General features: G+C 34.6%; 1 protein-coding gene across 4 annotated transcripts in view; it reads right to left on the bottom strand.

Annotated features, from left to right (window-relative positions):
- Nucleotides 1-14,284, bottom strand: part of DYM (dymeclin) — a 269,770-nt gene that overhangs the window by 159,646 nt on the left and 95,840 nt on the right. For all 4 annotated transcript variants that reach the window (XM_019721433.2, XM_074340000.1, XM_019721409.2 and 1 more), the window contains exons 9-10: nt 3,628-3,810; nt 126-304 (exon numbers count right to left, since the gene is read on the bottom strand). In XM_019721433.2, coding sequence (XP_019576992.1) covers nt 126-304; nt 3,628-3,810 — 362 coding nt within the window. The remainder of the gene's footprint in view (nt 1-125; nt 305-3,627; nt 3,811-14,284) is intronic.

The raw sequence follows: 14,284 nt of genomic DNA, 5'->3' as shown, positions 1-14,284 counted from the left end.
TCTGGTGACATCTCCCCATCAATCTCTCAATCATCACCTTTAAGTACACCCTCTGGGGAAAATAATTATTCTTTCAAATATTATAAAGTACAGAAAAGGCATGAAATGTTTAGTACAATACTTACAAGACTTTCCATATCTGTGCGAGCCAGCATGTATGTTCTAATATTACTGTTTTGATGGAGCAACGTATACAAGAGGAGAGTTGCTTGATCAGATGTCTGCTGTTCACACAGAGTTGTGTACAAACTGTTAAAATTAATCTGGAAAGCATGTGGAATTGACGAGGGGAAAGGACTGTTATCTGGATTACAGAAAACACAAAAATTTAAAAATATTACATCAGTATTTTCTGGACGGTGCCTTATATAAACAATAATAAAAACCCTGCTAACGAATATAATTCAATTCCCATCAATTCTGTATAAGTCACTACATTTCAGATTCAAAAATTTCAATTTATAGGTTAAGTTTCACTTACAAAAGAACTAATATAAAACGTGGCAACTATAGTTATTAACACTGTATTATACAACTTAAGTTTGCTAAGAGAGTAGAACTGAAATGTTCTCACCAAAAAAAAGAGGAAAAAACTGGAACAATTTATTTCTCGATACTATCTAAACCACAGCTTTCCAATGATTATAAATATGTGTGCAAGTAACACTTACCAGAGTAAATTTTTATAAAAAAAGTTGTTAAATATTTTTTAAAAAAATTAACTAAGTCACGTGGTTTGACTTCATTATGATTTTTACATTAATATATCTGAATAAAATTAGCTATAAAAACATGAGCTTAAATAAACAGAGCTATGGGGCTAGACAAAAGGCCCTCTAATATAACAATTTAACCATGACTTTGAGATGTTTTGTTACCAAAATAAAATGACCACCAAGTCCTAAATAAAAATATCGATAGACAAAGAATATAAAAGTTTCCACGTAAAACAGAAAATTCTCTTATAAGAGAGGGTTAAAAAGAAAAATCTATCATGAGGTTAATTTTTTTGAATGAATAATCATAGATGAAGTATTCACCAATGTCATTAATCCATCTACGAAGAAAATAGATAGGATACAGTATATAATTTGGCTAGAAAATTCTTGATATCCCAAACTGACACAGCCCCTTTCCTACAGTTTACTGGATTTACTTAGAAACTGAAGCAAGCAAGGTTGGAAAGTCAAAAAGGAAGTAAAGATGGGACAATTGACTCTATAGAGAAAATTATAACCTCCTCAGTGGAACATAATAGCACGAACAGGTGATATTTTAATGAGTTTTGATAAGTAAGCACCAAGAATTTTTTTAAAGACGCAGAACCACTAGCAAAAAAAAACCCCCCAAAACACAAGAAAATTTAAAAACACTGCTTTAACATTGCCAAATGCTGTGCTCTTAATGGAAAAGAAATGTGTGCTAACACAATCTTTAATGGCACAGGCCTATGCCTCTCAGATTTTTCTTTCTAACCTTTACGTCTGTGAGAAGAGTGCATCTAAAAAAATGTCGTCAACTTTACTACAAAATGCCCTCAACTTTTCCTGCCACATTTAGAATAGTGGTTATTTTTTCAACCCTAACCCTGTATCTTTGACACTTACAAAATAATTGTTTTGTGTGGCTGACTTCATATTTTTGCAAGGGATGGCAAACAGAAGTGCTGCATATGCTATGCGTATGCAAATATTAGAAACTACAAAAGACTGGATGGAGGAAGATTGTGGCACACTACGTCTTTACAATGGAAGCAAAGTAACACGTTCGCCAACCTGTATTATACCTGACTGCAAATGGAATGTGTGGAGTGTTTGTGTATTCACAACATCTATACATTACTAGCTAATAATTCAGTGAGTCGGTACACACAATGATGGATGCTCATTTAATTCTTGTAAGAACCTTGTGAGGTAGAGATTATAATCCCTGCTTCACAAAGAAAGAAACTAGTATTTACGGAATAAAAACTGGGACATGAACCCAGCTCAGCATAACTCTACAGCCAATGTTCTGAATGGCTGTAGCACACAGTCTCCCAAAAGATGATTATTGCAGGGAGGTTCAACCCCAAATAGTAACATTTGGCTAGAACAGCAAAAGTAACAATAGCAGACACCATATAATGAACACCTGCTATGTTGCAAAAAGCTGAGCTAATCGTCTAGAAACCTTGCCTTGCTTGGTACTTATACAGATACTGTTAGAGATATTACCTCCATTTCACCGACAAAGTCATTGAGGCTTATTGAGATTAAGCAAGTTATGAAAAGCCTCACAGCACTGAAGTGACAGAAGTGTGGCATGAAGTCAGGTCTGCTTGATTCCAAAACCTGCTTTCTTAACCATTAAGCCACACTATCACTAAAATGAGTATAGTAATGGGAATAGAAAAATACTATTAGATACATTAGTTTTCATTTTTTAGCTATCAAATTATTAGAGACTCCCTATTCCCTTGCAAATAATAATACCAGAACTGACAAAGCCACAATTAACTGGAACACTCATCCACTGTCTGTAAGGAACATATATTAGAACAGCTCTTCATACTCATCTTAATTATATTAGTATTGGATATGTCTTGACAATCTAGCTACCATATTATTCTTGCTTTAGAGTATTTTTTTTTTTTTTAAATTGGGGAATATTGGGAAACAGTATGTTTTTTCAGGATGTCAAGTCTTGTTTTAAATCTAGTTGTGGGGGGGGCACAGCTCAGCTCCAAGTCAAGTCATTGTTTTCTATCTAGTTGTGGAGGGTGCAGCTCACTGGCGCATATTGAACTTGAACTGGCGACCTTGGTGTTATGAGCACCTAACCACAGAGCCAACCTGCCGGCTGCCCACCAGTGGCCCAGCTCCAAGCTCAAGCTGTTGCTTCGCACTGGCCCATGTGGGAATCGAACCAGCAACCTTGCTATTAAGAGCTCACGCTCTAACCAACTGAGCCACCCAGCCGCCCCTAGAGTATAATTTTTAAATAAAAGATTACTGTTGCAACATGGAACTATCTGCTCATGTTCTACTTCAGGGTTTGACAAATTATGGCCCAGAGGCAGCCCCACTGCCTGTTCTGGAAATAAAGTTTTACCGGAACCATCCAGGCTCACTCCCTTATGTATTATCTATGCCTGCTTTTGTGCTTTTTGTGCTACAACAGCAGAGTTAAAAGGTGGTGACAGAGACCACATGGCCCCGCAAGCCACCTGCCCCTTTGAAGAAAATGTTTGCTGAATTCTGTTCTAATTTTTAGTTTAATAAAACTCCAACTGGAATATAGACTTTAAATGAAAAATTTCAAACAACCTATCATTTGGCGTTTTCCAGGTTAATTTTTATCCCTAACAGGTAGGACAGGAGGATCAAATTAAACACATGCTGGCTTGGTTATCTCTGAAATAAATGTAAATTTAAATGGATATAAGGAACCATAGCTGTCATCTAAGATTTATTTGACCTTCCTAAGAATATAGACAGAAAAACCTAAGTTATTCTCATCTGTAACCAATATGAAAATATACAAATCGACAGTCATCTCCACAACTAGAAGACAATAAACAGTATGGGGTAAACAATGCTTCTTTCCTCATTAGAAAGAATATTCAGAGAAAAAAACACCACAAACCTTGTGTATTCTTAAAGGACATAATGGCCTGTCGGTAGGGGTTTGGTGCGTCTGCAGCATCTGTCAGGTTGGCAAGCACCAGCAGAAGCAGGAGACTTTGGTTGGCCAGAGGGGAAGCAAGTGCTGGAGCGGCAGCCGCTTTGCTGCCCACACCGCCCAGTGTGAAGACAGTCCAGAGTCCAGCTGGAGAAGAAAACATACAGTTAAGTTGTGTTGGGACTAGTAAGATGATATATAGTATTCTACACTTTTTCATATTTAAAAGTTTGAAATAACACTCTCTTTTTTGATTAGGAAAGTAAAACAAGTCTATTATTTGGAAATTGTCATATTACCCAAAGATATAAAATTTTAAGACGATATTATTCCCTATTCCCATAATTCCATTCCTACTTTCTATAGATAACCACTGTTAAGCTTCTAATACATCTTTCTATATTTTCTTTATATCTCAAACATATAAATATTCATAAGAATTTGAAAACCAAAGCAAAATGTTAAAATATCTAGGAAAATAAAAAATACCAAATTTGCCTGAAAGACAAAAAAGTATGAATGGACAAATAATCTTAGAAGCGTGCAACACAGAGTCAAAGAGCTAAATCTAAAAACAAACCAATTCCAGATTCTTTTTACGAGTAAGTCTACCAAACCTTCAAAGTATGGATAACTCTCATATTATATAAGCAGTTCCAAAGTACAGACATGAATCATATCTACAAAACTCAATTGACAAGGCCAGAAAAACCTCCTTGATACAGAAACTGCATAAAGACTGCATTTAAAACAAAACAGAGAAATGAATAGAGATTTTTAGATGGTCAAATCAGGGAAAAGAAGATGAGACCCAAGAGAAAATTTTAAAAGAATAAATGCGTCATGATCAAGAAGGGTTTGCCTCTGAAATGCAAGAATGGTTCACCATTAAATAATTTATTAATTTATTTCTCTTCATTTAAAAAGGATGGAGGAAAAGAAAATACGGCAATCTCAATAGATGCCAATTGTTTTCGATTAAGTGTAAAACCTATCTTAATTTAAAGAGAAAGAATTCTTACAAACTAGAAACGGAAACAAACCTCTTGGTTTCTAAAGTCTATCTAATTAGAAATCCACAGTAGTCAAACATTGGGAGAATTTCCATTAAGATTACCCACATCAGCATTGTATTGCTGGTGCTCCAAGCAAAAGGCATTAAGGCAAGAAAAAAAGAACCAATAAAATGAATAAGGAAATCATTTCAATATTTGCAAGCAATCTGTTTGTGCACTATCCAATCGAGTAGCTACTCCGGTTTTTGGGCACTGGAAATGGAGATATGTAGTCCAAATTGTATTGTGCCGTAAGTATAAAACAACACACTGGATCCCAAAGATCAAATACCAAAAAAAAGTACAAATCTGTCACTAAGTGTTAATATTGATTACATGTCAAAATTATAATATTTTAGATATGCTGCATTAAAGAGTATTAAAAATCAACATATAAAAACAAAAGCCTGCCTATATATGAGCAATAAATAATTAGAAAGTCAAATCACAATATCAACAAATACAGTCACATATTTAAGAAGAAACACAAAAGAAATGTGTAAGACTTTTAGGCAGACAAGGTCATATGAGATCTGAATTAATATAGAGGTACAACATATTTCTGGACAAAAAGACTATTACAAAACTGACCATAAATTAATCTAAAATTCAGCATAATCACTATCAAACTAGAGGAATTTATGTAATACTTCGTAATATAGTGTAAGTAAAACGTTGCTGGATGTGAAAATACGTAAGAAAAATTTTTGAGAAGGACTAATCTGGAGAGGAATGCTCCTAGTTAAATAGCAAAATTTTTATAAAGCTCTGTTCATTTAAAATAGCTCAATGGAACAGATATGCGTTCAGAAACATGTGTTTAAGAATTAACCTTCTGAAACAGGTAGTATTCCTAATCACTAAGAAAAAGATAAAATTCTATAAATGTCTTTGGGACAATAGAATTTAATCATTTCCCCAGTACTGAATTATCGAAGTATATGTATAAACCTTGACTTGAGAAAGGCTTTTTTCTCAAAATTCAAGAAGATATAAAAAATGGTAATTTGACTACTTAAAAAGTAAATATTTATGTAATTCACTTGATCACAAACAAGACAAATAACAGAGATGGAGAAAACATATGCAACATACAAAACAGAAAAGAATATTTATTTTTTAAAAAGACCTCCTGCAAATCAGTACGAGAAAGAAAGCTAACAGTTCAAAATAAAAATAGGCAATAAAAGTTCCAAAGCAATTAAAAGAGAAAATTAATTAATTTATACAATGAGATGATCCATGAGAATATAAGTTTTTAAAAGATTTATAACAACCAGTATGGTTAAAGGTTCAGAAAATTACCAACAGTGAGGGATCAAAATGGTACAGAAATTCTGGAAGACGTTTGCCAGTTCTCATTAAATTAAAGTGTACATCCCTGTCAATCCACCAATTTTTTTTCTTGTGCTAGAGACCATCTGAACAGGTACACAAAGATTCATGAACAGGAATACTTCTGTAATTTTCTTGTAATTCTCAGATAATAAAAACAATGCAGATGTTCACCAAGAGTGAATGGTTAATGAACTGGTTAATTCATACTATGGAATACAATATACAGAGGTAGATATCTATGGATTCACAAGGAATTATCTCTATGTTATGCTGTTAAGTTAAAAAAAAAAAAAAAAGTTGCTGAGGGCCTTGCTGAGGGCTGGCCCAGTGGCTCAGGCGGTTGGAGCTCCATGCTCCTAACACCAAAGGCTGCTGGTTCAATGCCCACATGGGCCAGTAGGCTCTTTCAACCACAAGGTTGCCAGATCGACTCCCGCAAGGGATGGTGGGCTGCGCCCCCTTCAACTAACAAGGGCAACTGGACCTGGAGCTGATCTGCGCCCTCCACAACTATGGTTGAAAGGACAAAAACTTGACTTGGAAAAAATCCTGGAAGTACACACAGTTCCCCAATAAAGTCCTGTTCCCCTTCCCCAATAAAATCTTAAAAAAGAAAAAAACAAGGTTGCTGAAAAATTGAGGTTAATAATTTAAAAATCACTCGCCAAATATATGTATATTTGCGTACGTGTGTGTGTTTTATAAACAGGAAGGACAAAGTGTGCATCACACTGGTAACAGAAATTACCTCTGGCATGGAATTCAAGGACTTGCTTTATTTGTATAGTTAACTTTTCTGCAATAAGAATATATCCGCCTCACGTATTTCTTTAAAAATAAATGCAAAATAACAAAATTAAAACAACTGAACAATAGAGACCCAATCAGTATAGATTATGTAGAGTATGGAAAAAACTCATCAGCATAACATTAAGTGAAAGGCAAATCATACAACACACACACACACAAAAGCCCCCTTTCTTAAAAAACTGTATATCTACATATCTATGCATGGAAATGCACCTACAGGTGCCTGGCGGGGTATACTGTTGACAGTGGTTACCTCTGATCATAAAGAAGAGAGGAGTGAAGGTGACTTGAAGGTATTTCACATTTTGTTCAGTGTTTACTTGTTTGATTCGTTTATAACACAGATATATTCAAGCATAACCTAAGCAATTCAGAAACAATAAGGAAAGAAGCAAGGGGAAAAAGAAAAATTCCTGGTCACCAACCCTAGAAAATGTGACGAACACACACTGGAGCTAGAGATACACCCTCATGGTTTTTATTTTTAAAAAGCACCTCCCGACAATTTTTGGAGGGGTAGTCACCAACATATTAATGCTGATCAAATCTAGGATGGTGGTAATGGGCATATTTTAATATTACTTATTACACTGGGCAGATGCCATTTTTATAAGACCAACTTTGTTAAGGAATGCTTTTGTAAAGAAATTTAACATGGATAGAAAGTTAAGCAAAATTGATAGATTTGGGGCGGCCGGATGGCTCCGTTGGTTACAGCGCGAGCTCTGAACAACATGGTTGCCAGTTTGATTCCCACGTGGGCCAGTGAGCTGCGCCCTCCACAATTAGATTGAAGGACAACTACTTGGAGCTGATGGGCTCTGGAGAAACACACTGTTCCCCAATATTCCCCAATAAAAAAAATAAAATAAAAAACTGATAGATTTGATTTTTCCAACTAACGCAGGCAGATAATTTTTATTTCTTCTTTATATTGCAAACTCAGTGTGAACATTTGTTCATTTCTAATATTTTGCATTTTTTATAGAACACGTGGTATGAAACTACCTCATAGATATTCTATCAATATATCCTTTCTTACATAATTGTGGTCCTGAAAATCTCAAACTTTTTCTGTGACTCACTAGAATGATTTCACGACTAAGTCTTCAGAAGCTGTTATTTGGAAGGGCAGGGGGTAAACAGCCTACCCACCCAAGTTTCAGAGGTCCTGAGAGGAGAACACAGGGAACCTCAAAGCTCCCGGCCTACCTGGTATAAACCTTCAGTGTAGGTACAAACAAACTTGGAGTCCAGCCAGACAAATCAACAGCAAGGATTTTTTAAACTATTATTAATAATGTAGGAAGAATTTTAAGATGATTGAGGGAAGACAGAAAAGTTTCTGTTAAGTACTGTGCTCCATCCTTTTCATTAGAAAAATCTGGATATTTGTATAAACACTATCAACTAATAACTGATCATTACACATCACAAATTTAAATTTATTCAAAACAATGTTCAAAATATAGTTGAGAAACTTGAGGCATTTAATAAGGAAATCAAAAATTATATAAGAAGGGTGGCTGGTTAGCTCAGATGGTTAGAGCATGGTGGTAATGACACCAAGGTTGCCAGTTCGATCCCCGCATAGGCCATTGTGAGCTGTGCCCTCCTTAAACTAAAAAAAATAAATAAATTATATAAGAAAGTATTCCCAATAGCAAAGTATTCTTTCCTTTGGTTTGATATGTTGTTTATCTTAACATTTAAAAAAATGTCCAGTCCCTTCCTTCCACTCAGAATATGCTCCATAACTGTCTACCCCTATATGCACCACTATATGTTCCAGGATTGCAAGCAAAGAAAAACACAATTAGAAAGTTCAATCTGCAACAAAAATAATCACAAAATGCTCTCCAAGGTAAAATATAAGTGTTTGAGGGTTTTTTGGTTTTTTGGCTTCTCTTCACAGCGGTGCATGTTCATTCCTAGGAGAAATGAGAGTTGACTACCACTGGACAAATTTCACAAACAAAATTCTGATTCTCTTTTCGCACACTTCACTCTCCTTTTTTTTTCCCCTTCAAGTTTTTCCAAGAGGGCTGAGAAGCTGCTTACGATGTCAGATCAATCAACATTTTATCGAGAAGCTATCACCCTACTCTACCCACAAACACAGCCCTCCTTCCTTTCTCTGGTAAATACAACTGCTATAATGCCTTTCCTTATAGGGAGAAAGGAGGCAGCCTGCCATTGCCTACATTGTAGTTTAAACTGGCCCATGATACTGGACCAGAATTCTTCCAAAAGTTCATTTCTTTTTGCTGCTCCAAGCCTATGATCTATGACCCAAGAATCTTAGTGGAATTGCATTTTCCTGCTGGCAAAAAAACCTTCTCTCTTCCAGAAAAATAAGGGAAAGTTACAGTATATTTCCTTCTGTTCTAAAAACCAAATTAAGGATCGTCTCCAAAGTTTTTTAATTGTATCCCTCAGGTCCTCCAAATAAACTCTTAAAATAAAATTCATCTAACGATAAAGTACTGAAATTAACTAAAACAACAAAAGTGGTGTTGATGATTCAATTTTTTTCAAAGTAGTGACTCACCAGTATTCATCCTTAACAATAAAAATGTGAGGAAGATACAAAGTGTGACAAATTAAAACATCAATAAAAATAACCATCATGGTGGAAAAAAAGAACTCTTGTTTTAAAAAATGTTGAATTCCAAAATAAACATTATTTTATTAAGACAACGAAATTATTTTTTCACATTAGTAAACGTGCTACTTGCCAAACTATAATTGAATTCTTATGTCTAACAAATATGTTACAAAACACTAATTATTCAATCAGAACTACACAAAAAAATACTATACAACAGTCATCCATAGTAATAATAATCTGCAAAAAGTGTCCTATTCATATATTTGAACCAGTAATATTGTCACAAACCAGACATGAAAGAAGTAAGGAGAAGGCAGGTCAGCTATTAGAAGCACAGATGAAGATTCTACTACAGACATTTCAATCAACACAGATAAAAGGAGAATCAGTCAATAAATATGTAATGAGTGCCTATTAGGGTTAGGCCCTATGCCAGGTACCAAAAATACAAAGTAGAAAAAAAATCATACCTTGCTTTTGAGAAAGTTAATAGCAGACAGGGGAGATGAGCATTCAAACAACTACAAACCAATTTTAATTGCCATAACGATCCAACACAAATATTATTTAAAATACCCATGCTTTTCCTATACAAGTGTAGTGAAATAATAAGGGAAGACAGGGTCACCAATAAAAGTATTGAACATGCATTCCAGGGGAAATTTTGTGGCAGAGTCCGCTAGCTACCTGACTCCAACACCTTGTTCCTTTTCTTCCTTTTTAAATAAAATGTCCAGGGATTTAAAGCTGGACAGGGCAGCATTTCCCAATCTTCCTCACAGCAGGCTACGGCCACGTGACTAAAATCTAGCAAATGGGATATCACTGAGAGTGGTATGTGCAAAGTTTCAGTTACATCCTTAAAAGAAAGCTGTTTTCTCTTCATATCCTCACCCTTGCATGGGCTAGAACCCCAGCAACGTGGCAGGGAGACAACTGACTTTGTGCATGAGGACACGACCCAGGAGACTGGCAAAACAAGATAGGAGGAACTCTGGCCCCTGGATGACCTCAAGAAGCAAACCTGCCTGGACCAACTTACAGTTATTCGACAGAGATGCAAACCTTCTTCAAGCCACTTGTTTAAGCCACTGGTATCAGATCTCCATTAAAAGCCAAACCAGTATCCTAAATAATACAATTGCGTATTTAAAGTTTCAGAACATCACTTGGTTAGAGACTTTTTGTAACAAATAAGAAGTTAAAAAAATTCTTTGCCCATGATAATTTTTAAGAACGTTTTAACATAAATATGCTCTTGTAAAAATTAGAGATCCCATGTACCCTTTATCCAGTGTCCTTTAAAGGTAGTATCTTACAAAACCATAATACAATATCATAACCAGGACACTGACATTGAGACAGTCAAAATACAGAATGATTCCATCATCAGTTAGGAACATCTGCAGGGGAAAATAATGGTCTAATGATTATAGCTTCTTTGAAGTTGATTTCTTTCAAAGGGTCTCAGCTGACCTATATTCCAGCTGCACAGAAAAATTGGTGTGACCAAAATATATACTGACTACCTGTGCATTTTATTCATTCAATTGATCATTTATTAATGCCTGCTACAAACTGGGCAAAATGCAAGAAACTGGATTAGTCACTGATAAACCCATAGACAGTGATGCTGTATCCATGGAGTTTACAGTCTAAGGTGAAACAGAGGCCATGAAACAGAGAGAAAAAATAAATAAATTGCAATAAGTTTGTGGGGGAGAAAAAGAATGTTACCTAAATGTCATGATGATCCTTGAAGAAAAAAAAGTTTAGAAATCAATGAATAGAACTGACCATTGGTTTATGGACTTTTTTACAAGTTTACAAAGTCAACCAAACATGCAATTGCACTTCCTTCCTTTCTAAAAATTTCTTCCATTTCTTTTTACTTTCTTGTTTGCTTGGAAAATCCTTCAAGGTCCAAATCACATCCGTTCATTCTAATACCTGAAGCAAAAAATAACTATTCTCTCTTCTCTGCTCTCACAGAACTTTGGTTACACCTCTATTACTGCACCTACCACTGTCTAACTTTGACTAAAGCATGCTAGCTACATACGCACAAGTCTTCCTGTGGACTTCTTGATGGAAAAGAGCTATATATCTTTTTCATGTTTTATATTCTTTGGAAGGCTCCAACTTACAAAATTAATTTGTTCCTTTATTTACTCACTTCACTTTATTTTTTTACTTCACTTCCCGAAGTATGTAATAACACAGATTTCATATTTGATATTTTAAAAGTCTATAAATATAGATTTTTACATTTGCTATTTAAAGGAAATGCATATTATTTTTAAAGTTCTAAATATAGGTGTCAAAAATTGGCTTTAATCCTATTATTTAAAATTATAATACTTTAATGCTGATGAGGGTACTAGGGGATGGATACCTTCAGACACTAGTGGTAGGATTGTAAATGGGCACAATCTTTATAAAGGAGAATCTGGCAATGTGCATCACAAATATTAAAAATATGCAGATTTCTTGGCCCAGGAAGTCCAGTTCTACAAGTTATTCTACAGAATGAATGTAAAGATCAAATTAAAAGGCTACTCATTTTAAGACTCAGCAAAAATGTATTCAGTTAAATGCCAATAAGAAAGAATTGGTTAATTGTGATGTATCCAACACAATTAAAAACTAAGCCCATGGTTAGAAATCCAGGCATATCACCCAGAATATCCACAAGGTTAACATTTTCTCAGAACGTCACCTAGTTTTTAATATCCAAACTTCCTAGAATAATCACTCAGTTTAATGCTTTTAAACTGATTTGTATAAAATAATCTTTTATACGTATATCTCCAAAACTCAAAACATTTTAAATAAAACAATGTGTGGGGGGATCAAGTTTCATTACAAATATAATTGGTATGGCAGAATTGTTGACATTTTGAGAACTGAACTGTGTGTAAAAAAAGGAGACGTATGTCTCAGATGTTCTTGGTACTAACAGGGCATCACAGCATAAGTGCCAGTGTGAGCCATCTCTGGCAATGGGCATGCAGACTAAACAGGTTTCCACAGATCTTTCATTGAGCCTTTGTTTTGTTAAATGTTATACACTGGAGGCAAAAGCTGAAAAGGTGTTAAAGAAAACTCTGACAAAGGGTGCAAAATAGGTGAGGAAAAAACTGACTAGAATGGAAAAGAATATGCTACTATTTACAAAGCAACTGTTTGTTCACAATCATTATTTGATCAAGAAACTACCATTTAAGCATTTTATATAAAACACACTGTTTTGTTACTTAAATGCAGGCCTTTAGTGTACTTTACGAAACCAGCTGAATATTTTGGGTTATTGTATATATTGTAATTGTTAAAACTTAAAACAATGGTAAATAGGTTCCAGATTAGCATTTTTAACAGAATGTCTAATTTTCATGAATGGATTACCGATGTTAAGTGGTAGATATCTGCATTGTATAAACTATATTGGAGGGGCTGGCTGTCAGGGTTTGATTACAAAGAGACACAAGGGGTCTTCTGGGGTGATGGAAATGTTCAATATCTTCATTATGGTGGTTATTATATGACAGTATGTATTTGTTAAAACTAATAGAAAGGTGTATACAACAGGGAAATTTTACTGTATACAAATTATATCTCAATAATCTCAACTCTATCCTTTCCCTCTCCAAAAAGTATTGGCATGGATGTGGAGCAACTGGAACTCTCATGTACTCTAGTGAGAGTGTAAATTGGTGGCAAATACTTTGGAAAATAGTTTAATTATAACTACTACAGTTGAATAATGCACAACTAAAATCGAGCAAATCCACTAATTCTTATACCCAACAAAATGCTTACACATGTGTATAGACATGTAAAAGAATGTGCATAGCAGCATTATTTTAAAAGCCGAAAGTTGGAAATAAATCGAATACACATTACAATATAAAGGACAAATAAAATGTGGAGTAGTCTTAAAATGGAATAATATATAATAATAAAAATGAACTACGCTTTGTGCAAAAACTTGGCTGAATTTCACAAATAAGCAAGAGAAGGAAGACACAAAAGAATACATAGCATATGATTCCATTTATATAAAGTTCAAAGCTAATCTGTAGTGCTAGAAGTTGGGATAGTGGCTTCCTCTGCCACTGGTAGGGGACAGTGATTAGAAGAGGGAATAGGAAAATGCATGAGGAAGGTTTCGGGGGTATTGGAATCACCTGACCTGACTGGTAAGTACATGTGCTCATTCACTTGATGACAATAAACTGAGCTATACACTAATTGTGCACTCTTTTGTATGTTACACTTAAATAAAAACGTTTACCATTAAGAAAAAGAAAAAACAGTATGCATCCCTTTAATTTAGATGATGATGACAGGTATATACCATAATGCTCAAAGTAGTTATCTTTGATTACCGGAACTAAAAGTGATTTGTTTTGCTCATTATAGAACACTTTGATTACTAAAATGAGCATGTAGTACAAAAGAAAACATAAATTGAAAAAAGTTCACAGGATATCCTTAGGACAATATTTCTTAAAAGAAATATATTAAAATGTTGGTTTGATGAGGGAAAAATCATATTTCATGTTATATCTTTATTAAAGGGCAGAGTCCTCAAGTACCTCTTTTTCTATGTAATCAACTTGTGTGTTAAGAAAACATGATCTCTAGTAATTACTTTTGTATTTTAAAATAACTGTAAAACAGCAACATACACAATCTTGAAAACTATGTTCAATCACACTACAGTGCTAGGAAAGGGGGAAACAGTCACTAATAGTTCCACTGTTTTACATGTGTTTACATTTAAAGCACTCTTAGAATATCTGGT

This window comes from Rhinolophus sinicus, linkage group LG09 (genome assembly GCF_036562045.2).
Source record: "Rhinolophus sinicus isolate RSC01 linkage group LG09, ASM3656204v1, whole genome shotgun sequence".
Taxonomy (NCBI): Eukaryota; Metazoa; Chordata; class Mammalia; order Chiroptera; family Rhinolophidae; genus Rhinolophus; species Rhinolophus sinicus.
The sequence above is the reverse complement of the archived record's forward strand: the minus strand, read 5'-3'. Positions and strand labels throughout refer to the sequence as shown.